At 34.4% G+C, this 27,234-nt stretch overlaps 3 protein-coding genes across 3 annotated transcripts in view; 2 read left to right on the top strand and 1 right to left on the bottom strand.

Annotated features, from left to right (window-relative positions):
* Positions 1 to 3,243: 3,243 nt before the first annotated feature.
* On the bottom strand, positions 3,244 to 9,146 carry ATH9 (ABC2 homolog 9). The gene is made up of 12 exons (XM_059603032.2): positions 8,883 to 9,146; positions 8,567 to 8,721; positions 8,166 to 8,291; positions 7,828 to 7,923; positions 7,395 to 7,495; positions 7,067 to 7,103; positions 6,341 to 6,559; positions 6,058 to 6,169; positions 4,922 to 5,013; positions 4,644 to 4,823; positions 4,239 to 4,352; positions 3,244 to 3,761 (listed from the first exon to the last, which is right to left on the bottom strand). The coding sequence occupies exons 1-12, from the start codon at positions 9,064 to 9,066 to the stop codon at positions 3,564 to 3,566; spliced, it is 1,614 nt and encodes a 537-aa protein (XP_059459015.2). The 5' UTR covers positions 9,067 to 9,146; the 3' UTR covers positions 3,244 to 3,563.
* A 6,707-nt stretch (positions 9,147 to 15,853) lies between these two features.
* Positions 15,854 to 18,519, top strand: LOC132187429 (Alpha/beta hydrolase related protein). Its single transcript, XM_059601738.2, has 4 exons — positions 15,854 to 16,464; positions 16,577 to 16,851; positions 18,042 to 18,178; positions 18,269 to 18,519. The coding sequence occupies exons 1-3, from the start codon at positions 16,188 to 16,190 to the stop codon at positions 18,105 to 18,107; spliced, it is 618 nt and encodes a 205-aa protein (XP_059457721.1). The 5' UTR covers positions 15,854 to 16,187; the 3' UTR covers positions 18,108 to 18,178; positions 18,269 to 18,519.
* Positions 18,520 to 20,913: 2,394 nt separating this feature from the next.
* The window catches only part of MOS7 (nuclear pore complex protein-like protein), a gene marked incomplete in the record, with an annotated part of 8,163 nt that continues 1,842 nt past the window's right edge, over positions 20,914 to 27,234 (top strand). Inside the window, 7 exon segments of the mRNA XM_059601426.2 lie at positions 20,914 to 21,344; positions 22,784 to 22,935; positions 23,429 to 23,551; positions 23,815 to 23,959; positions 24,402 to 24,463; positions 25,149 to 25,365; positions 26,543 to 27,234. Coding sequence (XP_059457409.2) covers positions 21,057 to 21,344; positions 22,784 to 22,935; positions 23,429 to 23,551; positions 23,815 to 23,959; positions 24,402 to 24,463; positions 25,149 to 25,365; positions 26,543 to 27,234 — 1,679 coding nt within the window.

The raw sequence follows: 27,234 nt of genomic DNA, 5'->3' as shown, positions 1-27,234 counted from the left end.
AAGTTGGAAACAGTAGTACTTGCTGTCCCGTATCGACAACTCGGCAACTTCCCGTTTCCTAGGCTGTATTTGGAAAGAGGAATGATAGGGACCCAACTTTTTTGCCAAACAAAAGTCTAACTTTTGCCTTATTTATTTTTAAAAAATAAAATAAAAATAAAAAATGGAAAAAATGTTTGAAGCAACCCTATCTATTTTTTGTCTTTCTTTTATGTGGTATTTTTTTAAAAATGAAAATTGGTATTTTTTTCATAATAATGTCATTTTTGTCAAGAAAATGTCATTATTATGAAGAAAAATACTATTTTTCATTTTAAAAAAAATATTAAATAAAAGAAAGGCAAAAAATAGATAGGGTTGCTTCAGACATTTTTTCCATTTTTTATTTTGTTTTTTTTAGAAAAAAAATAAAGGGTAAAAGTTGGACCTTTAGCATTTCTCATTTGGAAAAGGGCCGAACTCAAAAACCTAAAAAAAAAAATTTAAAATTAATTTCAATATTCTTATTTTTTACATTACATTAATTATTTTTTATGATTATTCAAATAAAAAAAATTACTACAAAACAATTTTTTTTTAAAATTTTTTTGATATAAAACATTCTTATTTTTTTCTTTTATATCAATCAAATCTGCTACACTCAATTTTTCCATTCCATTACCAAATACAGCTAATACTACAAGATTACCGGAGCTGTGTTTTTTTGGCGAGAAAAATAACGATTTTAAAATATAATTAATATAGAAATATATTTTTTTTAAAATACAATCAAAGCTCCTAAAATTACGGTTTTAAAAACTGGACTATATTGCTTGTGATTTTTTTTTTTTTTTTCATGTTTTAAAAATGTCTATTTAAACAAGTGATATGTTACACAATATAATGTCCACATTTGACCCATATTTAGTGAGAAAGAAAATTAAAATTAAAATTTCAAATTTCAAATTTCAATTCTGATTGTCCATCTGCCATGTTACTAAAAATGGGCATTATATTACACTAAAGCATTTCTCTTTAAACAAATATTAATATAAAATTAAAAAAATTAACAAAAAATCGAAACACTTTCTACAATTTTGTTAATGAGATGTAGCCAATAAAATTGCGCTAGACGCGCTTCAAACTTTTGATAAAATTATTTACTTGACAAAGTATTACATTTATGAGTATAACATGTGAAAATTGAAATACATAGCTCAATAAGTTTTATACTATTTATAGAGTAATGTTAAAACTTATAATTTTATCCTACAACTATTTCACAATATTGATGTAATAGTCTCAACTAATCCTTGAATGAGTTATTATTAAAAAAAAAAAAACAATTGAGATTTTCACATTAATATTATAAAATAATTATAAAACAAAAATATAATTTTTGGCATTGCTCTTATTTATATCTTGATTGGCATGCATAAATCTCAAGCAACATTAATTTAATTGGGATAAAATTGTGACTTTGTTGATTTAGATGAGCCTTATCTAAAAATATTGGTTACATAAAAAAATGGTTATTTAATCACATAAATAATGCTTCTTCTTTTCTTTTCTTTTTTCTTCAAAAGGGTTGGTAATTGGGGATTTGTATATATATATATATATATATATAATTAGAATTCACCATCAATATTATGAGAAATTATGTAAAAAAAAAAAATGTGGGTTGTTCGTGATATATTGGCGCTATTATTATATAATTAGAGATGATTGGAAAGGAAGTGGGTGAAGTAGAATAAATTCGGGGGACATCATATATAATTAGCCTCTTTATGGAAAAGGAAAGACCTCGCATGACAAAACTAAAGTGTCACAAGTACCGTTGCATTCTTCCATGCTTTGATCAAAAGCTTTAAACCCTTATAAATAAATAATAAAATAAAAAGGCTATGGGTCTCTCCTTTTTTTTTTAAATAAGAAGTATATAGATGTGAGAAACATATGTTAACGTATTATTAAATAAAATGACATAATTTAGAGGGGTAAAATAGTATAAACATCAAACATTCTTCTACGAAAATGATGCAAAGTGATAGGGGCCGGGGCCGGATAATAGATGTGATGGGTATCTGGTAAAGGAGACGACACAATGCAAGGCTAATAGCCTGATTGTTTGGTAGCCAACTGCCAACCAACCAACGCTCCCTCCATTAATATGATGATGATGAAGCCGAACAACACACTCAACGGCCGGATGACGCTCGCTCAACTCCTACAATCCTCGAGATCATCGCTCTTTTGTTTTTTATGTCAAATGATGTGACCTGTGAGGCATTGTATGGCTTCTTGTTGTTGCATATCCCATTTTGCGTCCCTCGATTTTTCTTTTCTTTTTCAGAAAAATATCGAGAGTTAATAATGTGAGATTTCAATTTGATTCTCTTTTTAAAAGGGTAAAATTGTAAAATAGCTATATTTGCCTCTGGCCAGGGCCGACACTGTCGTTGGAAGGGCACTGTTTTAGTTACTGTGCCATCTAACATGTACAGTGTCAAAAATTTATTTTGTAATATTAAATTTTTTTTTTTTTTAATATTTTGCTTTAAAAAAAAAAATTAATTAATATTACAAAGTCAATTTTTGACACTGTACATATTAAATGACACAGTAACTAAAACAATGACGTTTCAGCTACAGTACCAGCTTTGACCGGAGGTAAACATAGCTAATAAGTCTATATTAAATGGCACAATAACTAAAACAGTGACGTTTCGGTTACAGTACCAGCTTTGGCCGGAGGTAAACATAGCTAATAAGTCTCCGGGCACCGGCTGTTCGATTGGGCGTACGCACAGTAGCTATAGGCTATATAGGATGTACTAAAAGTCAGTCAAGCCTGCAGTAGCTCTAGCTGAGCCTTCAGAGGCCATTTACTTCGAAACGTATGGCATATGCCAATTAATCTCATCGCCATCAATTCCCAAAGGACAATCTTTTAAGACAGCTGACACTTGAATCATCACTTTTCTGTCTGTCTGAAGAGCATTTTCCTTTCCTTTTTCTACTAGTTGTTGGAAAATTGGGCCAACACAAAGCTTGCAATGTAAAGGCCCAAAACCCGTTCCACATCCCCCATAGGCACCTCGGCAGACTTCAATATTGCTTACGTCTATTTTTCTTTTTTGCAATACAAGGAAATTGTGATTACATTACATGATAGCTTCATTTGAACATTCTAAATTCATAAACACCTTAATGTGAAAATGAATAAATACAAGTTTCAATTTCTGTGATTGCTACACAAAATAACACAAATACATGAATTATTCCATTTCCTTTGTAAATATCGTACTCCTTACAATCTATCACTCGCCCCATTGATGGGATTGAAATATAATTTGTGCCCAAGAAAAAAAAAATGTTTATTTGGTCCTTTTTTCTCTATAAAAAATTCAATCCGTCAATCCGCAATCAAGAGCCCAGTAAGTGGATGCTTGAGATTTGACCACGGAGACAAAGAATATGTGAGCCTATTTTGGGGTGGAGGGGATTTAAAGAAAAAGAATATCTGGGTCCTTTTTAAAAAAAAAAAAAAAAAAAAAGAGTTTTTGCCATCTTTGGTTTCATTAACACAAAGCCTTCCTGAGTTGTAAAAGCCACAAGGCTATCCGCATTCCAAAGAGTCGAGCTTCCAACAAGATTTCGTCCAACCAAACACTCAGCCAACGTAACAGAGATTTCTGTTGTAACAATCTTGCCTCAATGAGTGCCTCAGATGAGACCTTTCCAATGATGAGGAATGTATGTGGAGACGACCCCTGCAACTGCTCAAGAAACAATTCAATTGATAAGCAACACACTATTTACTTCACAATTAAAACAATTTTCACATTGCATTTAAGTTGTTGATTCTGCAGATTTTTGGCTCAAGGTTGTGCATGTCACGAATTTGACTGAATTTTACAGAGCTATAATATATGGCCAAGGGCATTTTTAGATGACTGAAGTACCCATTTACAGGAGGAAACAAAATGTTACTTCTTTTGAAGATTTTTTTTTTTTTTTTTGATAAATCTTTTGAAGATTTTTAATTAACAAGAAGTTCTCTAAGTTCCTGAGTCTGGACTAAAAATAGGGTTTATGTAGTCAAAACAAGAGTGTTGGAAATCATTCTTTTTGTTTGATTTGGCTTCACCTATTGAATTTTATAGCTCTTCTAGCAAACAGAAATTACTTTCAGTGGAACCTAGAGATCCCTCAGTTAAGTAATGGGCAACAAAGAGGTAGAATATATTTCATACCAGAGAATTGTTAACTGTTCGTAAACAATCATTTGTCTTCAGCATCAACAGAATTACACGCGGCAGTCTCCTCAGAAGTTCTGAGATTTGAGAGAAATACTGAGAAGCATACATCTGGAAAAGACAAAAAGAAAAAGAAGGCAGGTACGGTCAAGCAATAAGTAACAATCATTACATTAAGACCATCTACCCAATCTAAGAATGAGCAGCACAAGACCATAGCAGGTTCCTTTCAGTCAAAAAACAGTACTCCAAAACAATATGGTACATTATTGCAACATTGAGGGGGGAAGAGAGAGAGAGAGAGAGAGAGAGAGTATGCAATTTAATCAGCACGTAAATCTGGCATGAATTTTTATAGGTGGAAACAATTAGAAGGGAAAGATTCCTTGGACAGAAGATCACCTGTAGCTCTGAACGGTCACTATCAGTGCCTTGTACGACCAAATGATCAACCGACGAGTCAACAACCCTATTCCATGGCCTCATAGTAAGAATTCCTGCAAATAGTGCATATAGATCCTCCCCAGCACCCAATTTTACACTATTTTCCTTTATTGCGTTAGCATCAGCAAATATTAGTGCCTGCAACAAATATGTAAACAAGGAAAAAAGAAAGTTGCTTCAAACAGGAAACTATACTTGAAGATTGGAAGACAATTTTTAAGGAAGCAACGGTATACCTTCCAAAGTGCCGCATAATTGGTTCTTGTATGAAAGTCGAGCTCTTTATACAATCCATGGTCTAGAATAATCAACTGTGGTTTTTTCTTGCCTAGATATGAGAAGGGAGAAGTCCATAAAGAAATCCATGTGCAGTATTTGTTGAAACCAACAAACAAAAAGGGAATAAACATGAAAATTTGTGAAGAGAAAAATACGTGCTACCAGGGTAGGGTGAAGTATATGAGATCAAGGGTCATAAAATGCAGTATGGAACAGTTATTGGTGCAGGAGACAATTACTAAAAAAAGCAAGTCAATACTTTGACTGGCAAAGCTTTATATTGTGAATATTTTCCAAGTTTTTGCTTAATCTAACCATTCAAATGTTACATCGTTTGCTATGAAGAGTAATAAGAGATCCTATGGGGACCACAACTAGCATGTGGCAGAGAAGCACTAGAAATGGCGGCAGTAAACATGCTGGCAGTGTTCTCCACTGCAATAAAAACAGGATAGCAAATCGTGCAAAATTTTACAACATGAGTATCACCTGGGATGAGCGTTCATTACTCACAGCATATCACCTCAAAATTGTAAGAATTTAAGAACAAGTAAATAACATTTCTACATCTTTCAATTTAGTAGAGATTTCAAATTTTAGATAATAGAGCATATGTTAAAATCCAAACTCTCAATGATAAATCCAATCCTCTCAGATTTATCTGTAACATCTATGAGGATTTTGTTTCACTGTTAACACTTACGACTAGAACATGCACACCAAGTAATGAAGAACTCTTTTTTTTTTAATAAATAAATAATAATAATGAGACAAATGCGATGAACTCATTATAAACATCATATTATTGAAAAATCAATTTTCTAAGGGATTACAGTTGCAGCTGAGAGCAATTTCCTGCAGAATTCTACTTGCTCACAAGTTTCAACAGCATTGTTATAGTATAATAATACAAATGCGATGATCTGCCCATAGTGACTATAATAATCAGGGCCACAATGGCCCCATCCAGATGGACTTGGGGTTTGGTCTAGGCAGGTTTGCAGTTGCCATGGCTAACATATATAATCATCAGAAATAGCTAAGAACTAAAAAGATCCCTCAATGGGTAATTTAACATAAAGAGAAGCCTCACCTAGAATACTGCTTTTACTTGAAGGCAAAGGGCGAACTAGCAAGTTGGCAGCATGGGGATCACAATGGACAAACCCATGTTTGAACATCATCTCAGCAAAAGCTTGACTAACCTGCATCAAGTGCAAGAATTACTTACTAATTTCTACTTTGTGGCTTTGGCATTTCAACAATGTCTCTATGAGACAAATGTAAGCCATTCTCGGTATTGGAAAGCCCAACTTGTACAGTCTTTAACCTCTAACCAAATACTGTCTATGTCCATATCAAACCCATGAACTTACTAATTTTGCAACTTCATTTGGTTGAATTCCAAGTTTTTGAATGGTCTTCACATCATTTACTTGTGGACCATCCATAAATTCCATGGTTAACAACTTTGAGGTACTTAAATTCCAATACACCTTTGGAACATATACATAGTCCGCAATATGAGGAGATAGCTTCTGAAAGTTATCCAAGCATTTCTCGCTGTTCTTCGCCTCAACCAAAAAATTCAGTTCCTGAGGGCCATGATATCAAATGATCAAATGACAATACAGCTACAAAAGAATAAATATACAGCGCAAATTTTAATATAAGAGAAGCTACAGATAAATGTCTAGATTTAAAAGACAATAAGGTTCCACTCTCCTCAATGCAACATTAAAAGTCTCCAGCAAAAAGATTTAGCACCAAAACATGTTGGTCATGTTCGGCATAAGTTTGAAGTTACCTCAAATATAAGGAGGAAAAGCCATCTTGTTTGATGGCTTCAAAAAGACAAACTACGTAATCATAGTTTGAAAATATGGCTAACGATTTTAGAATATGAGCTGAGAGAGTTAGGTCAGATGCCTTGGTCACAATTCAATTATTATTATTTTTTTTGATGAGTAGTCACAATTCAATTATGAAGGAAGATAAAAGTATAACAAACATAAGGAAACCACAAATATGTATAATCATTATCTTTTTGGGATAAAGGCATATAGTGAACAGTGAAAAGAATAGCAGTTAAAGCAACTTGCCTTCGGTAAACTTTCGCTCATTTCATCAAGCAACCACCTGCATAGGAAAGTCAAGAAAAGAAGACTTCAGTCAAAACCACCAATTCAAGACCAGACAAATTCCTACTAAAAAAGACATGAATAGAAAAGTTTGATACACTTGATATATATAGAACTTTATGCTGAAGACCTATATGATATCTCTACCTAAAGGCCATTTACAGCCCAAGATTATATAACTTTGTACCAGACTTTGGCACTTGACACCTAGATGATCTCTACCTAATTTTCTCATAATCTAGAATAATGTCAGGATAACCAGCAGGCACAAAAGCAACCACAATAGTACCTGTAATCAAAAGAAGGAAAAAACCTATGTAAGGTGGTCACAACAAAATCCACAGTGGCATGATCTGCAGCCGCAGTATCGGTCATGTGAGTGTGCTGAACCTGCATATGAGAAATTATTTGGATATGGGCACATAATCCTCATAAAAAACACAACTTGCCTCTCAAACAAGAGTAATGCTACTCTTCACACCCATTTATCACACTCATTTCATATCAACTAACGTGACGTATTCTAAGTGGCTTCCCATGTCAGTTACTTAAAAAAAAAACACAAAAAAGCCACATAAAATACATCACGTCAAACGGTGTAAAATGAGTGTGATAAATTGGTGTAAAGAGTAGCATTACTACTCAAACAAATCCAAATGAAAACTTGGCTCCACCTATCATTAATAATTTCTATTCAAGGTAAATGTCACAACAAATGAAACCTTCACAGCAACTTTCTGGCCATCATGCGTGCGAGCAACATGAACTTGTGCAAGGGAAGCGCTTGCTATTGGAGCAGGATCAAATTCGGAGAATATCTGTAGATGAGAAGGCTTAATTAACTGGGCTGATATTGCGCGATTTATACAAAATAATTACTACAATTGATAAAAGTAGTCTGATGATTAAGAGCCATGTAAAAATCCATATGCACCAGAAACGTTAAAATATTTATGTGCAATGGAATAATCTTTCAAAAAGAGCATATTGACCCACTTACACGCATACAGTACTCCTATAAAGAAACTTCCAAAAAATAAACCTAAACAATAAAACATACTTTATCCGGTGTCTCTCCAAGCTCTTTCTGGAACACTCGGCATACTTGATCATATGAAGAAACCGGACATCTATTCAACATAGACTCCCTCATTGTCTGGACATACTCCTGAGGTACCAAGTATTCCTGTATAAAAACCGAAGAAGAAAGAATTGGTGTTCAATGCAACTGAGAAATATTACTTTAACCAATAAATTACTTATCAATCCCACAACTGAGAAATATTAATTTAACCAATAAATTACTTATCAATCCCAGAACTTATTCTCTTGTTCTTTCTTTTCTTTTCTTTTTTTCAATGATTACAAAAACCCAATACCTACTCTAACAGTATAGAGAGAACTCCCAGTCCAACTTTCGCCATAGATACCTAAGGAAGCATTAGCAGATTAAGAGCATACCAGCTGCCCAATATGTTGACCAAGCTTAATATATATTCCTCCATTTCTGAAACACAGTTCTTGAAGCTTACGCGCAGACCTTAGGTGAACTTCGTGCTTAACTTTTGCCCTCTCAATACTTCCTTCAGGTAGTCCCCACAATGCATATTCATAATCTAACAACACCGCCAAAAAAAACACAAAAACAATTTGCATAAAAAATTGAAATGCTATAGTTTCCACTTCACCAAAATAGTATGATAAATCTATAATTGAAGGGAAAGCCAAATTATTCATGAATTGACAAACCCTAACCCTAACGCGGAACTCAGCCTACCGAATACGATGGAGGCGGCAGTGACGGAGCCGCGAGCAAGGCGGAGAGGGACGGCGGTGAAGAGCTTCAGCGCCGTTTCCGGATCGTCCGAGGTGGCGACAGTGGCCGCGGCGCCGCCGACGCACACTGCAGCGGAGACCACCGCGAGCTTCTTTCCCGTGCGCCACAAGAATCGCGTGGCCATGCTCCTGAGCTCTGGAGTCTCTTCCTAGGAGAAACGAGCGCGTGAGTCTCTTTGCTCGCTGGGCTTAGCGCTTCGGGAGCCGAGCTTGGATATTGCCGTTTAAGGCATTAACGCAGGCCGTCCGGCATTGGGTGGGTTCGGGCCAAACTCAGCTTGGGATATCTGATGCATTTTGGGCCGGGTTTGGGCTAGCAGAAATCGATGGTTCCTTAGTTGAGTTGTCCATTTTTTTTTCTTTTCCCAATTTTGAATGTGTTTAAACACATTTTTATGGATAATTAAATGAAATAAGATTAATAAAGCACCACCTACTGTCACATACAACAATTGGTTCTTATATAAATGTAAGTTATTCAATTGACTAATCTCTTTCCATGCGAGCATGCGGTTCCCATACATTTACTAGAGTTTTTATTTTATTTTTTAAAATTGTGCATGATATAACTATTATTCATCGTCATGAAAATTGAGTCAGCGGTTTCAAAATATACGGTTTAAAAAAATAGCAATTTCAAAACGTGATTTTTAAAACATACCCCCTTCTGCATGTTGTGCAAAAAAAAGAAGTGATTCTTTAACATTTTCAACCCATGATTTATATTTCGAACATACTCTCAAACGAAACACTTTTTGCGATTTGATTTAAAAATGCATGGTTAACCATACTTTTGAAATCGCAAAGTTAAACACACTCTTAGTAAAGAAAAAACATGACAAATGTTTCAATAATATATATATAGTTTTAATGCATTATATACAAGGCTTATGCTAAAATGATCCTCAATGTATATATATTGAGTTAGGTTTTGATGGTGTAAATGGGTGATAACAACATAATAATTTAATAATTAAAGGTGTTCATACTAATCATACATATATCCCTACATTCTATAATTTTCATAGATATATAGTGGTAACTTTCAATTCATGCATGTTACTGTTGGATTCTGAAGGATCGTAGGATCTTGTATAATTAATCTCAGGAATGATTTCTCCCGTTAAGGTGAAAATCCTGTGGAGATCAAGATAACTTGAAGAACACCCAAATCTCACGTACGTAAAACTAACGTACGTATATTGAGATTGTAGGAATTGTATTTGTGTTCTCCTGGGACTCTATTTATAGAGTCCTAACTCAACTCTTCACCAAGAGTTGTGTCGCTTGACCGGTTACTTACACGGAAAATTATACTACCTTCCTGTATATATTATACAATCTGGTGTGAGGATGACCACACTTATAATAGTGTGATCACCCTATGCACCTTCAGTTACAAGGGTGACGATGTACACATCTCTCCGTGGGATTGTAAATCTTCGTCAAGCTAGAGGTGCATGCAAGCATATAAATAAATGATGGAGGCATGCATGCAGACGCATGGGATGTTGGTCATTCAAATTTTTCTATCCTTTCTCCCTTTATTTCCATCGGAAAAAATCATTCTTAAAACATTCACATTGATTTATGTATATTTTTATGTAAAATGGTTATTTAAAACTTACTGTATTTAGTTTAGACGTTTAGTTAATTAATGAGTTTTAAAAGATATTATATATCTGATTATCTTTTATATATATTAAATTTATTTATTTATTTTTTATAAAAATTATATTTTTCTTATAGATCCTAATTTTTCAACTTTTTTAAAAAAAAAAAGAAAAAAAAAAGGGAGAGATGTGAAGAGAGAAATAATAGTAGAGAAATTTGGAAAAGAAGAGATGTGAAAAGATGTGGAAGAGAAATAGTATATTAATGATATGGATGTGTTAACCGTATCCGCTACATGTAACGGTACACTGTTTACAAATTCAACAAAAATGCATTTTACGTTTAATATGCATAATTCGATGTAAATGATTTTTTAGTGTTTTACTCACCTATTTTAGATATAAATAAGAAATGGGTAAGATTGTGAGGGTTCTTAGATAAACGCTCAACGATCCTTCACATGGGCAAAAGACAACCCATGTGAAGGCTTTGTTGGGTTCAGTACTATGCTATTATAATGCTGTGATTACAGGTGATGAAGTGAAAAACTTTAAAGATGTTGTTTTCAGCATTCATCATACAAAGGTGTTTCTAATAAAGAAAATCAAATGATTCTATTTTAATCTCCTATCCTAATGGATGGTGAAACTTTTATGATCACGTCAGACGTGGATGACACCGTTATGATCAGAAAAGAGAGAAGAACAAACGAAAAGGAAAATAGAAAGAGAAAAAGAAATCACAAGCACTTTCTTTCTTGGTGTCTCTTTAGTTTCACTGTTCTAAAACATAATTAATGAATTAAAATAAATTTTTATGCGTTTTCATACCCAATTTTGCCTACAAAATCACATAATCAAACGACCAAAAGCAAGTTTAAAAGAGAGATTAAGGGATATATTCTCGAAGGCCCACTTTCAACTTTCGGCTCAATTTACAACTTACATAACACGTATGAATGGATAAAAAGGGAAAAAAAGGAACACACCACCAAAGAGGTAACATTGTCGTTAAAAAAAAACAAAAGATAACAAAAATAAGAAGAAACAGGTCACATTCTTGATGACTCATAAGTGACATAATAGGTTGTCCATTATGTATCATATTCAATTGCTCAAAAAAATGTGTGACATTAGCCTTTCCATCAAATATTCAATCAAATAAAATGTGATTTATGCCACCTCCTATCCCTCTTGCTTTATAGAAATATAAATTAATATGTCTAGACCTTATCTTATCTTTCTCCTTGTTATTTCCTACCCTCCCCCGCGTGTACTGCGCGTGTACAAATAATTGCTGGGGCCTTTCTTCCTCTTCTCTGACACGCAAAGGTAGGGCCACGTACGGTTCATTTTCTAGATGAAGTTTTGTACTATTATTTTTTCTTTTTCTTTTTCTTTTAACCTACCGTTTTAATTTGTTTTCGTTATTTATTTTTTCTTAAATAATATAAATAAAAAGCTAATTAACACAACTACTTCAATTAAATAGGCTGAAAATAAAATAAAAGTAGAATTTTATATAAAGTTGCGTGGCGAAATACAAGTAGAATAGCTTCAAAACTGTTTGCCGCGTGTGGAATAGTCTAATCAAATAAGTCTCGATAACATATTGTTTTTGTGTCATTTGGAAGCCACACGGGCCCCCCACACACAAGACAAATTTCGTGGCTTGACGATTAAGTTTGGCAGAAAGTTTGGATTGATTTTTTTTTTTTTTTTTTTTTTAAAGAAAAAAATTGGTTCAAAATTTCTTTTTTTGTTTTATATATATTTCGAACCACACCATCTTCGAATATTATGGAAGAGTAATTCTAAACGTTTTTCTTATGTTTATTGAAAATTGATGTGATTTTTAAAATTATTATTAAATTTTCATTTAATTATAATTTTAAAATATCATAAAGATAATAAAGCTCTTATATCATGAAATCCAGAGCATAAAACTCTGGATTTATTATTAAATTTTTCTTATAATTTCATTAATAATAAAATACAGAGTATAAAGCTCTTATATCATAAAACATAAAAGTTATGAAAAATCATAGTTAAAGCTATGAGGTTACAACATTATAAACACAATATAGATCTTACAATTACGTACTATCTATGAAGGATGCTCCTATATACAACTACGGTTAATGCACATAAAGAGTTGTTTCTTTTCAAGAAAAGATGCTCCTCTTCCATGAAAGCTATCATCCTCCCTGAAAATCATGGAGAATTATCCTTTTCATTTCATTTGAAATTAAGTGGATCGATTTAGTTGTTTTAAGAAGGCATTTTTGTCCAAATAAAAAAGACCCAAAAATGACAAAATTGCCTCCTAAAAATAACTAACTTGTTCTTCATTTGAAATGGAGAGCATCCAAGTCTGAAAATTATAGGGCTTAAAAGTGACCACCATTATTACGGTGTGATCACTAGGGGTGAAACTACAATTTGGCTTGTAGGGGGCAGCCACCCAAGTCATAGGGTGGTCCTAAAAAAAAAAAAAAAATTAAAAAAATAGACATTTAAAAATTAAATTTTGTCCCCCCAACAATTTTATTTTTAAATTTTGACTCTCAAATGCAAACAAATAGACACAATTAATTCATGTTCATTAATTTCATTTCACTATATAATAATAAAAAAGGATACAATTAATTAAGAATTTTGGAGTGAGCTGATGGCTATGGAGTATGGAGGCTTCACAGGCCATATCCATCCATGATGTTTGTTCGCGGCGTGGCCGAAATTTGATGGCCAAAACCCAAAAGGCGGCTTTAAATTTCAATCACTCATTAGCATTTAGCCAAATGGGCATATATGTTTGCCGCCTTTGTGTTGGTTTTACCCGACTTGTTCCAGAAGTTAACCGTCCCCGCAAGAGAAGACAAAACAGAATACGAACGCGCCCTTTTTGGACTTTGACTTAAAAAACAAAAAACAAACATGGCTGACGGGTGATGAGTCATCACCCATTCCTCCAACAGATCGATTGGGTTTTTTATTTTTATTTTTATTTTTCAATCGTCGAATTACGTAACAACAACTTAAAAAGAAATTTTTTAATCGTTTTCTTCTAGAGATTTAAGTCCCAAAGCAATGACGTAATAATCTGATATTATCCCTTTTCAACCAAGAAACCAGAAAAAAATAAAAATAAATCATATGCCGCAATTTCACCTAAACCACATCTTAATTTCCATTTTGAAAGGTGAGCAGTGAGCTCACACCTTACGTTCCACGCTAATTCGTAATGTTTTCTTGGCTCCTTTTTTTCTCTCACGTAGTTGGTTACGTTTGACATCCACTATTTTAAAACATATATATATACCGCGAGACTTAACACTTAAGAGTTATGATTATCTTTATAAACTATCCACTTTATATAAATTACTCTTTAATTTTTTAATATAAGACTGAGATTTTACGTATTTAGACTGTCACATCAGTTTATAAATATATTAAGTATTATGTATATTATCATAAAATAATCAATATTTTAGTGACTTACGAGATAAGTATCAAATAGAATATTTCCAAATGAGATTTTTTAGCACAATATTTGGATTCGGCCTATTTGAATTGCCGTTAAGAATAGTGTTTTTTTCTAGTTTGTTTAGTATTTGAGTTGTATTGGCAAACCATTTTACCTTTGTTATTGTAGTTGACCTGAATTGATATGATATAAAGTTTTAAATTTTTTGAATTGAAAAGTAAAAAAATTTTGTTTGTAGTAATTTTTTTTATTTGAATAATAATAAAAAATAAATAATATGATATAAAAAGTGAAAAATATTTTAATGTTAATTTTTTTTTTTGTTGGAAAAATAGTACGGACCGTGTAATTTCATCTTCAACATCTCTTTAAGATTATTATTATTAAAAAAAAAAAAAAAACTTATAGAACTTACAAGAGGAAGGGCTACGTGCACTTGATAATGTGCTAAGTTCTATCTTATTGCAAGCCAGATTGCTTCTCGAATATTGTGCCAAGGAATCTAATCGCCGATGAATAGTATAAGATTGAATTGGGTACTCAGAATGTCGGATGGGTTGGTGTGAAATCAACTGCCAAAGAATCTATTAACCATGTTTTATTTTTTAAATTTGACCAAAAACAACAAGATACCAAGAGCCAATAATAAAGAAATTCGAATGATTCGTGAAGACAAATTTGCATGTGATCACATGACCCTAATCCTTCGGTTCCTCCGAAGCCGCTCGATTGGTGCGAAATATTTCAAGAGAGAGTCATACCCACTTGTTTGGTGAGAAATATTTGAATTTTCATGGAATCTTTCCTTCTTTTTGTCTATATTATACTAATTTGGATCAATTTAGGATGTTAAATATGTTTAAGATTATTGTATAAGAAATAACAAAGCAAATGTCTTTCTACCCAAAAATTTGGATCAATTTAGGATCATTAAATATGTTTAGAATCATTAATGATTTATTATGGTATCATGCATCTTTTATTTTAATTAAATATTTTTAATTTATCTCATATTTATATAACTAACAACACCAAACCCATACTTCTTTTTATGTTTGGCGTGAAAACAACAAAGTAATGAATAATCAAAAAGCCCATACTATTCATCTACAGCCAATACCTACACATTCACCGAATCAATTGCCCTCGAGGCACATGGCGACACCTTAAACAAAGAACCCAAAATTTGTCGACAGGTACTCACACAACCCACACGCAATCGTATCCCTCACATATCGTTTTCTACGTAGCTAGTCTTCTTACCCATATTGGCCCGTTTTTTAAGTTACCCATATAAAAAGTTACTTAAAATATATAATTGTAATATCATATTATATGTCCCGTATTATATTTTAGGTAATTTTATTTTATTTTTTTAAAAATATATTTTATATAAAAAACTGCATAAAACACATTATTATTATTATTATTATTATTATTTATGAGTAATAAAGGGTAGGCCGAAGAGACCAATTGTGGTTATCTTATTTGAGCGTGACTATAGTAGTATTTACCCGCTGGGAGCCGCACAGAAAATGCCTAGACGATAAAAATCACATGCACTCTTTCAAGTTTGACTGAGACATAACCTAACATAGCCCTACCAGAACATCAATAAAAATTCAAGGTGACTAATACTAATCAAGTACATGTGAAAATTTTTCATTACGAAAATTTGAATACACATCCTAATATATGTCCCAACTACTTAAAAATTTTCTTAAACTATTTACCACCGGTTGTACAAATATAAAAAAAATGTCGTTGATGGTCGTTTGAAGCCATTTAGGTATTGCCGTTGGTGATAGCAGCGGAGAGGTTGCACTATTTGACCGGTAAATTCAACTTGTAAAGTTCCAAAGTCTTTGTCAGAACTTGTTGAGTGGACGAGTCCAGTCAAAATATTGCACCTTTGGCCTGCAGCTTCCAGCCTTTCACGCCTCCCTCCCTTCCTCCCTCACCTATTAAGCTTCCTTTCCATATAATTGCCTCCCTCTATTTAAGCCTCTTTTGCAGTCCAAAAGCTTTCCCTATATTATATATATATACTTCACTTCCTTCAATTTCCTCCTACGTGGATCCTTAAAATCAAAAAGCAGGGGCGGAGAGACAGAGACAAGAGACAGAGAGACAGAGAGACAGATAAATGGGTTTCTCAAAGGAAGAGAGATCAAAAAGGGTTTTGAGGGGTGTGAAGACTGTGTTCTTCTTGATCACCATGCTGATTTCCTTGCTGCTATTCTCGGCGCCGGTGCTTTTGGTTATTGCGGATGCGCTTCTTCCTTCCGCGCTTCTTTCTGCTTCCCTTTCTCCTACTGCTCTTTCTTTACAAACCCTCTCTTCCCATTTCCAAAACTACGATTTCCGGTACTCCCTCATCGACATACCTCTCATATCCATTATAAGATCAGCCATCATAATCTGTAAGTGAAAAAATTTTAGCTTTTTTTTTTTTTTTGGGGTACCCTTTTGGCTTCAAAAGCAGAGCAACGCGGTTTTAACTTAAATTAAATCTTCGTTAATTTTTGTTTGTAGGTGTTTATAGCTTTTGCGATGGGCCAAGGCTTTCGCGAGGGCCTTACTTGGGAATTACGACGATGTGTTCTGTGTTATCTTTAATGTTTGTTTGTTTGAAAGCTTCGTATGTGTTTGGTGTTTCCGGCACCTTCCGAGGAGGGTATGTCAGGGCGACGGAGATAGCGTTGTTCTTATGCTCGCTAGTTCTGGCTATTGGGCATATTGTCGTCGCCTATAGAACAAGTTGCAGGGAGAGACGGAAGCTTCTGGTTTACAAAATTGACATTGAAGCTGTAAGATTCTCTTTCTCTCTCTCTCTCTCTCTCTCTCGCTGTCTGTCTGTCTGTCTAAGATGATTTGAAAAGATAATCTGCGTAATATGGACATGATTGGATTCCTTAGCTTTAAGAGGGCCGGTAGAAATATCAGAGATATACGGGTGAAATGCGTAGTGACAAGACGATGATATTTTTTGGTTTTTTGTTTATGTTTATGTTTTTATTTTGTTTTTTGTTTTTTGTTTTGGATGATGTGGATGGTGAGTTGGTCTGGGTCCCAGACCAGTAAAGACCGAGGAAATTTCATGAGCCGTCTATTTACAATGGTTGAGTTTTTGTTCTTCTCGAAGGTCAAAATATTTATGTCATTTCTTTTTCTTTTTGTTGAACCATTCAAATTAAAATTATGTTGACTTATTTGATTTAAACCCTTTTGTTTATGTGCTTGATTCTTGTTTTCTGAATATTTTCTTTATTTTTTTCCCTTCACATAAGCTTCATCATTTTTTCCTGGGGATTCTTTCCTTAGGTACCATCATTTATCGTTGGGATCTAAATAATTTCAAGATAATTTGGAAGAAAGTTTCATTTATAATTACTTAATATTAACATCAATATCTTATTACGTTTCCATAGCACTGTCAATCTATTCCTCAAGAAAAGCATTGTCAATCTATTATTTTAAAAATAAGTACTGATTTAATGATAGATTAGGTGTGATATGACATATAATAGTAGGAGAAAAAATGTCTTAGAAATATATAAAAAATAAATGTGATGTCCGTTCAATTAAAAGGTATGGTGATGACGGATAAATCACGATACTGGGTGTCTTTTTTTTCCCTGCCTATCCCATGCTTTATTGACTTTTTTTCGGGTTTAATTAATGTCCTAAATTCAGAGAATCTCAATGGGCAGCCACCCTTGGGGATGGGCAACTAAATACTATTTGTATTTTGACCATTTCCTACTTGAAATCTACGCCCACGTTTCTTGATTTGGAGTTGTTTCTTGTCCCCATTACAAATTATTTATTTTATAATTTTTGGCCAATTTCATTTGCTCTGTCATCGCATTATGATAATATAATATTAAATAGCATATTAATCATAATTGTTTATCCATCATCATTCATTCCTCTAGAAGCCTGCTACATACATACATACCATACATGATGATAATGACATGTTATGCCATGTGCGCAGATTTCAGCATGCAAGAACGGGTTCCCAAGGTATCAGAAGATTTTACAGGTGGAAAGGATGAAGTAACCAAGCAGCAATGAAGGAGGAGCTTTCATTATATTTTAATTTCTTTTGTTTATACGGCCAATCGATTTCAGGTAATGTTGCTTTTTGGCTCAATAATCTAAGCCTTTCACCAAAATCTAGTAACCCACTAACGCACGCCTTGTGCCTTTCTTTTTGTACAGATTCAATCGAAGAAGAAATCTGGCCGGAGCCTAGAGATTGAAGAAGTTTAGAAACTAACAGGAAAAGTTTACAAACCTACTATAGAGGTTATGATTGCGGCATCTATATATATATATAACTTTTAGGTAGTGTTTGTATATAAAAAGGTGAAGGTTTTGAGGCTAGCCGAAGGCTTCCTTTTATGTATTGTGCAACTAGAATATTGGGTCGTTTTCCAACGAGTGAATACAAGTTTGTGGCTGAATGTTTCTGTATCAAGTGTCTCATGTTGTTTAATTGTAATTTTAATTATGGGTATATAAAATTTTGGACATTTTCTTTTTGCAAAACCGTTTTCTATAGTGAGTTTTACATAAGGTTTATATTGTTTGGAATCAAAGCCGGCACTGTGTCGAGTATAAAATCGAATGCAACTCGTTGAGTATGAGATTAAACGGGTTGTGACATTGTAGTTGAGTCACTAAAGGGGTGATCTATAAGTTGAATTAAAATGTATTGGTAATATAAATATGCATAGTATTATGTCATTTAATATTAATAGATGAGTGAGGTCGTCACAATAAAAATAGGTATTATCAAATTAGTTTCAATAATACAGTAGGTTGCCGTGAAATGGGGTGACATGTGATCTTCTACTAGATGGGGGATTAGACATTTATTATTATTATTATTATTTTTTAATGGGTTAAATACCTCAGACTCCCCTGGGGTTTGCCAACTTTATTTTTTTTCTCTTGGTGTTTCATTTTTATCACAGAAGGTCCCTGTGGTTTTGATATTAGACCAAGTTAGTCATCCGTTAGTTGATTTAACGAAAATTCATGTGAACCAATCAAATGTTGACACGTGGCATCTATTTATTTATTTTTTTAATTAAAAAAAAAAACAAAAACAAAAACAAAAAAACAATTTGGGGTGGCTCTTGGCCATTTGGGGGTGGCTCGGCCACCCCCATTTGGCCGGATGAGGGTGGCCAAAACCACCCCCAACCACCATTGGGGGTGGTTTCGGCCACCCCCTAGGCTCCATGGGGTGGTCGAGCCACTCTTCGGCCACCCGCTCCGAGCCACCCCCATCCAGCCAGATGGGGGTGGCCAAGCCACCCCATGGCCAAAGAGCCACCCTCAATTGTTTTTCTTTTCTTTTTTGTTGTTTTTTTTTTTTTGGAAAATACTTTTTTTTTAATTAAAAAAAAAATTAAATAGGTGCCACGTGTCAACATTTGAAATATTTGATTGGTCCACGTGAAATTCCGTTAAGTTAACTAACGGTCAACTGATGGAGGACTAATTTGGTCTATTATCAAAACTACAGGGACCTCCTGTGATAAAAATAAAACTCCAAAGATGAAAAAATAAAGTTGGCAAACCCAAAGAAGGGTCTGAGGTATTTAACCCTTTTTAAAATAATAACTATTCTCAAAGTAAAAGTAAAAAATAAGTTTGAGACTATCGTCTTTTGAGCATCTACAACAAATGCTTTTAAACTTTAACCCAACATTTTATTTATTTTATATCAAGAACACCTTTTCGTATAATCGGATGATTTGATGCTCAAGTTTTTAGGAATAGTTCATTTATTTTCTTAGCTTCTACTTTTTTTTTAGTTCATTTTTTTAACTATTTACACATAGTAATATATCCTCATTGAGATAGAACTTATGAAATAAACTACTTGTTCATTTTAGGGCCAATAAATTAAGCAGAGTTGTAATTGAGTCCGAGTTGTACTGAATATTGAATGTTCAAGTTCGGTTTATTTAATTTTCGAATGAAACCGAGCTTGCTCACAATTTTTTTTTTTTAATCATATAACCATACTAATCATTAGTTTTTTTTTTTTTTTTTTTTTTTCTAATCATTAGTTACTTAGTTATTATTAAGATTTTATCATTTTGAGTTAGTTGAACCAATGAACTTGATTTTTAATCAATCTATTATTTAGTTTATATAATTGTTTTATAGTATGTGTATTGTTGATACAATTTATTGTAACCAAAGACCTTGCGGAAGGAAAAAAAAAAATTGAATGAATGCAATAAGCAAGATAATGGATCGTACTTGGTGGTGTAGCCTTCCCCTAGGCTTCTCTTCATGCCTTTTTCCAATGGAGTCGGAGATTTTTTTTTTGGGAAGTATTGGAATGGAACTCCAACTCAATTATAGTTGCAGTGATCACTGAGCCTCCGTCGGGAATATCGGGAAGGTTATGTAACGTGCCGTGATGATGATCGGGTGTGTTTTGCCTCATAGTTGTTTGTGTCCAGCCCTTGGCCAAGGTAAAGCACATACCAAGCCAAAGGTCATGGACCTTTGAGTTTATATAAAAAATTACGAGTTTACACGAGCTTAACTTATTTAATAAATGCACTTAAATTTTGGTTCAAACTTAAACATATTGAAATTAAGTTTGAGTTTATACGAGTCGAGTCGAGCTCGAACGTATTAGAAACGGCTTTGTTCTTTTACGTCCTTTATGCAATGCATAATGTCATTAATCGGTGCTAATTGGTTCATGTGGTTAGTTATTTCCTTCGCCCCCAATACTACCCATAGATTATATGAGATTTGTTGAAAATTTGGGATAAAACTAAACAAAAAGGAAATTGTAAAAGAAGCAAATTAAATGGACGAGAAACAAAAAGAAAGCAAGGGCACCAGCTTAAACGACGTAGTTTTCATTCGAGAAGCCTTCTCGTAGGAAAGCCATTCCGGGGGTTCCTTGCGGTCTCATTGCAGTAGCATAGCAGAAGAGAGAGTGAGTGAGAGAGAGAGCGAGGAAGCAAAAATGAGGTTCAATTTCGACGTGTACGATCGGGACATAGAGCAAAGGCGCTCCGTCACACCCAAAGACGAAGTCGAATGGGTTCCCCTCCAGAATCACCCCATCTTCACCTCCACCTCTGCCACCGTAGACCACGAGTCCACCACCGCCGCTTCGCCGAGGAACTTGGTGGCCTGGGACGGAGCCTCCCGAATCTACTTCTGGGACATCGACAAGCAGTGCCTCCACCGCATCTCCATTCGACTTGGCGAGCCCCAACCCACCTCTGTCCTCGCTGCTTCGCCCACTAAGGTTCCCCCCCCCCCCCCCTCTCTCTCTCTCTCTCTCTCTCTAATGTACAGTTCTTTTTTACCACTGTTTGAGTATTGTGTAAGTGTTAGATGAAAGTTATGTCGAGCATTTCGTTGTTTACGTTATTTGTGTTGAGCTTAATAGAGCTGTATGGTTTAGTTTAAATGATATTTTCTTATACTAGAAAATTTTACTTCACTGGGATTGTAAACTTGATGCTATTTTGCTTCTATACGTTGTTGCCGCAACAACGGAATGGAGGATCCCAAATTTGTGAGTTTTAGGGGTAGAAACAAAGTACATTGCTTAAAGCCTTAAACTGCTTAGGGTTGTGATCTGTTTAAATTTTAACAGTGGAGTTGTTTAGAAATCGTTTGGTCAAGATGAATTGGTGAATTGAAAACTAATGATGACAATCCTCATTATAGTATATATAAGCAATGATGGACTTAAATTAATGAGATTTTCTTTGTAGAATTTATTCATTTTTTTTATGGTATTTTGACATAAGGAGCTAGCGCAATTTTATTGAATCATATGAAATACAGTCAAGATTGGTCGTTCTGTGATCGTATGAGTGGACTATCTTCATCACTTGCCTTTCTAATTAAAGGTAAAGTTTTATTAGATAATTGTGGGGCTAAATAGGCTTGGTGGTTTAGAATACTGGGGATACAGCATTTGCAATATGAGCGTCACTAAAACAGGATATGAAGAGGGACGGGTGCAAGAAAGTAAGAGAAAGCAAGGCACCCATGCTTTCTTGAGTTGTTGGGGTGTCATCCCTGACTGCAAGTGGAGATGGAGTTGGTAGGTTAACAATTGCACCAAGGGAAGTCACGTGTTTTGATTTGAAGGGGGTGGAAGGTGTGTGAAGGTGAAATTGGATGATTGAGGTAGCAGGAAGCAATGAAATACCTGTCTTGCTTTGTACCCCCACCTTTTTTTGGTTTTTGTTTTTGTTTTTTCATTTTTGTTATAAGTATTCCCTTTAAATTTCCGGAAGAAGATGCTGAAAATAACCAAAAGCGACAAAAGAGAGGAGATGGGGCACAACCATGTACCCAAACACGTACAAGGATAGAAGAATAAATATACTAGATAACTCCATCTTGTTGCATTAACTCTTGGGAATAGCCTATCTGAGCTCATGAGACCATGACTTGACACAGAGTGGAGTATTGATATTCAATTGATGCAGCCCAACTTGAGTAGCTGGGAACTTATAATAAAGTCTTAAACAGTTGATTTAAGAACTACTGTTTTGGTTCTCAAGTGGATGGGTTGGAATGATGGTTTAAGCTAAGCACAGAGGGTTTGACAATTCTAGGCGGGCCTTTCTTTTCAATCCATTATTTTTGCCTCACATGCTTGAATGGCTAATTTATTTTTCTTGTTTCGCTTGAAGTGCTCCGTTGATAATATCAGTAATTTAATAGGTATTGCAAGCAGATAAACAGCTCAACTTTGTGGTTCATAAAATCTCCATCAATAGAAATGGATCAGCACTACTACTTGCCGGTTCAGACCATTTATGCATCATGTACCTTTATGGGCGTAATTCTACTGAAGAGAATACCATAATTTGCAGGTACTAGCAACATGTTTCCATTTGTTTTAGATCTTCCACATCTGGTGTAGGGTGTCTTTGAAAGCAACACTTGGAGAAATGTTGCTGACTGGCAACTGGATTGCGTTTTAACATACTATTTGGGTCACATTTTTGTTTGGAGTGACTCTTGTTGCAACTCCTGCAATTAGCTATCATAGCAAGGCACAATCTGTATGGTCTGACTTTAGCATGCAAGGTTATTTTTCTCAGATATTCTGATGACTTGTGATTCCAGAATGATTCATTATTCCTTTGGTCAGATCAAACAGTTTTTGAAAGAGAATCTTATTCTAGATCCCCTCCCCCACCACAACCCAAAAAAAAAAAAGAAAAAATTCAAATTTAAAATATTATATGTATTGATATGATAATTTTCTGTTCTCTTGGATATTATCTAACTAGTACTACTGTTATTATAAGTTGTGCCATCTTAAAGATCTGATTGCACCTTTTTGTTGCAAACTTATTACAGGACTGTTACCATTGGATCAGAAATTTACCATGATGGCAGCAATGCCATACGTTTGCTACAAGTTTCATGGCACCCTTATAGTGAGACCCATTTGGGAATTCTTTCTTCTGATTCAGTTTTCAGGTATAAATTTTTAAAGATTTTTTTTGGAGGGTGGGGACGGGGGTTGTTTATCACGTTCTATGTGCAGTTAGTGGCATGAACAACATGTCTGAAACAAGGATTGGTCGTATATTACTTCTGATTATGTCAAGCTTATATTGTAGCTTTCTCACTTTGAACAAAGTACTGTTTTATCAACACCAAAATTTTTAAACAATAGTTATCTCTGGGTTTGATTGAGACTTGTATGGGATAACATTTTTCTCTTTTTCATTTTCTTTTAGACTCTTTGATTTGTCTTCAGATCTTGTGCTACCAGAGCAAGAATATTATCTACAGCCAGTGCAACCAGGTGGATCCAGGAATGCCACATCAATCTGCCCTGTTGATTTTTCTTTTGGGGGTGACCACTTATGGGACAGGTTTAGTGTAAGTTCAGTTGAAATTTGTAATGCTGATTCTGGATATATTCTTCTTAATTAAAAAAAATCCCCCCCCCCCCCCCCAAAAAAAAACAAAAAAGAAAAAGAAAGAAAGAAAAAAGTCCCTGATACTAATAGTTATGTTGGTACTCCCTTTGCCTCAATTTGTCTAATTCTGTGTTAACTGATGTGCTTATTTGAATTAAGTTTGTCAATGTCACTGAGAAGGGTTATGATACTACTCTTTTGAGTTTACTTGCAACTGTTTCTTGACATAGATTGCAATTGATATTCCTATTTAACTTAAAACTGTTCTGTTTGTCTTTGGCTCAGCTGATATTTTCTCGAAAGTTATAATGATAGTCCACGTTTAAATGCTGTTTCCTGTTGTTCTTTTGACGTAATGCAGTTGGATTTGAACTATTTTCTTATATATTTTTCCATTTCAGGTGTTTGTTTTATATGCCGACGGTTCAATTTACATCCTCTGCCCGGTTGTTCCATTTGGGAGGTAATGATACCTTACCTTCCGCTTGTTTTGTCTGCATTTTTTTATTTCTAGTATTTTTCAGATGTTCAAGGCTTACAATTTTCTCTAGAGTCAGTTACAGATAGATACTCCCAACATTTAAAAGGATTAAGATTCTTGAGATTAAGGGGTATATTTTTCCTATTACTATGCGAGACACACAACATGGATTATAAAGCTCTATAAATCATTTTATGATCCACCCAGGAGCTTCCTCTTGCTCAGTTTATACTCATACTGTATATTGCCTGGAATTATGTGGCAGATTACTTCTTCCCCTTGCATCTTGTCCTCAGTGCTACTTATTCTGCTTTGATGTCCTGATGGTTTGTTGAAAGCTTAAATTCATTCCTTCTAAAAATGATAAACCAATTTTTTTTGTTGTCTCAAAATATATGTAAGTAGAGGTTTATATCTTTTTATTTTTCCTATGCTTCCCTTTTTTCACAAAACAAACAAGATTCTTATTAAAACTCATGCTGCCTCTTATACAAAGTAAAAGCATTTTTGGATGATTATTATATTTTTATGTTTTCGTTGATAATTCTGTCATCTTATTCCACATAATTTATTGCGAGATGGATGAGTACTAGATATGCCTTTTTGCCATGCTGGCTGACTTTTTATTTTAAATCCGAGTATGAATCAAATGCTTTATGTGCTACAGTGCCTACAAGTGGGAATCTATACTAGAGATACACACTGATGCTCATGCATTTGGGCTAAAATCAAGCAATTCAACAGCTGTTAGTAATTCTAGTCTGGCAATTTTTTGGTTGGAAGCAACATTTCCTGAGTTAGCACACCAAGAAGCAGAAGGGGCAGATCTGTCTATGCTAAGAGCTCATCCTTATGCTTTATTTGATGCATCACTCTCCTTGCAGGTACCTCTACTTTCTTGCCTGTGTATTTGGTAATTGCCTTTGTTCCATAGATGCTCCAAATTATGTAAATTACTTATTTCAAACAAGACATGTGATCAATGCAGTGGCGGAGCCAGCGATTTTATATTGGGGGTGCCGCTAAAATTTTTTTGGCGTCTTAAAAAAAATTTTCACCATAAAAATTTGGTAATTCACACAGTATATGTATCACAAAAAATATCTATAAAAGTTCATAAATATGTGCTCAAATTGATATATTAGAAATGTAACATGTCGACACTATATCAAAAAGACAGAAATAAAAAAAAAAAAAAGTCTAGAACTGTACTTTATGGTCTTTTAGAAGTACAAAATCATCAAATATCGAAAATCTAAATTGAAGCTCTTAACAATTTCTCATTCAATATAGAGAACTAAACTATTTGCAAGAAAAACTGTAACATAAAACTACAAAAGCGACTGAGAAGCCAGGGAGGAGGAGACGAGGAGTTACATGTGAATCTGTGATAGAAAGAACAGAGAATGAAGAGACTAGAGAGAGTCTGAGAGAGAGCGTCTTAGAGATTTTTTTTTTTTTTGGTGCCGAAGAAGGGTTGCCGTGGGTTAAATGGGGGTGAAGGAGAAGGGTTGCTCTGTCTTCGGTAATGGGTACGTAGGTAAAATTGTAAAAAGAAATTTTTATTTTATTTTATTTTGAGGGTCTTAAAAAAAAAATTAAATTAAATTAAATCCCCCAAGGGTTAATGTGGCTCCGCCACTGGATCGATGTGAGGGACATCTACCTAATGGATGTCCCAGAAGTGTTGGATTTTGAAAAAAAAAAAATTTATTTGTAAATGTTTCCTGGACCACTTCACCTAATCCCATGTTACATGAATATTTTAAAGTTTGGCGTTTTTTCATGTAAAGATTCTGTCATACACAGAACTTGATATTACCCTATATCACATTGGAAATTTTTGAGAATCTGGGTTGAGTCGACTTCATTTCCTCATTGAGACGTTTTTTACATGGAAAGAACATAACATCTAGACACATTCTCCTGGCACGTACTGAAGTCCATCTAAATATATCCTTACATTCAAGTTAGCATAGTCAAATCATGCACTAATTAGTAATTTACATAATAAATAACATGTTTCATTTAGTTTTGCTTGATAACTTGGCCTTGTTATAGGGGCCTCTGCGGAGAGTATGTCATGGTAGGAATGAAGATTTAGCAGTTCGGGGTGCAGAATGTGAAGGCCGTGCAGTCAGTTTTCTTTATAATTTGGTCAGCAAAGACTCAATTTTGGTGACTGCCTGGAGTGGTGGGCAATTGCAAATAGATGCCCTAGCTGATGAAATCCAGCCAGTGTGGAGTGTTGGTAGTCCACCTCGTCTTCGTGTCAATTCAAATGATCATATTCTGGGTCTTGCTATGATATGTGAATCGATTGAAGGGAAGCTTCCCACTGTGAAGCTTGATGAGCCACTTGATCATACTATTTGGTTGGGCCATTCACCCCCTTTGTTGAGACTGGCTATAGTGGATTTAGCTCTGCCAAGGAAAACGGGTAGTGGTTATGCTATAATGCTGTTTTTGGATCCCCTTATGCCAGAAAGATTATTTGCCCTTCATGATGGTGGGATAGATTCAATAGTGTTGCATTTTCTCCCATTTACAAGTCAGACTACTGGCAAGGATGAGACCATGAGAACACCCTCTGTGCATCCTGTTCTAAGTACATGCCAGGGAGAAAGCTCCATGCAGTCTCCACTTTGTGGTTTTGTGTCTTTATCAGATTCTTTTGGATATTCATGGACTGTGGGAGTCACTGATTCTCGAGAATGTATTGTGCTAGAGATGAAGACTTGGAACCTGTTGCT

Source organism: Corylus avellana, chromosome 6 (assembly GCF_965113065.1).
Source record: "Corylus avellana chromosome 6, dhCorAvel1.hap1.2, whole genome shotgun sequence".
NCBI classification, from domain to species: Eukaryota; Viridiplantae; Streptophyta; class Magnoliopsida; order Fagales; family Betulaceae; genus Corylus; species Corylus avellana.
This window is presented reverse-complemented; position numbering and strand designations above follow the sequence as displayed.

Coding starts and splice junctions, on each gene's coding strand:
- ATH9 (XM_059603032.2), bottom strand. CDS start 9,066: ATGGCCACGCGATTCTTGTGGCGCACGGGAAAGAAGCTCGCGGTGGTC. Junction 7,924..8,165: donor TTGGAGAGACACCGGATAAA/GTATGTTTTATT, acceptor TCTCATCTACAG/ATATTCTCCGAATTTGATCC. Junction 6,170..6,340: donor CAAATGAAGTTGCAAAATTA/GTAAGTTCATGG, acceptor CACTTGATGCAG/GTTAGTCAAGCTTTTGCTGA.
- LOC132187429 (XM_059601738.2), top strand. CDS start 16,188: ATGGGTTTCTCAAAGGAAGAGAGATCAAAAAGGGTTTTGAGGGGTGTG. Junction 16,465..16,576: donor AAGATCAGCCATCATAATCT/GTAAGTGAAAAA, acceptor TTTTGTTTGTAG/GTGTTTATAGCTTTTGCGAT. Junction 16,852..18,041: donor ACAAAATTGACATTGAAGCT/GTAAGATTCTCT, acceptor CCATGTGCGCAG/ATTTCAGCATGCAAGAACGG.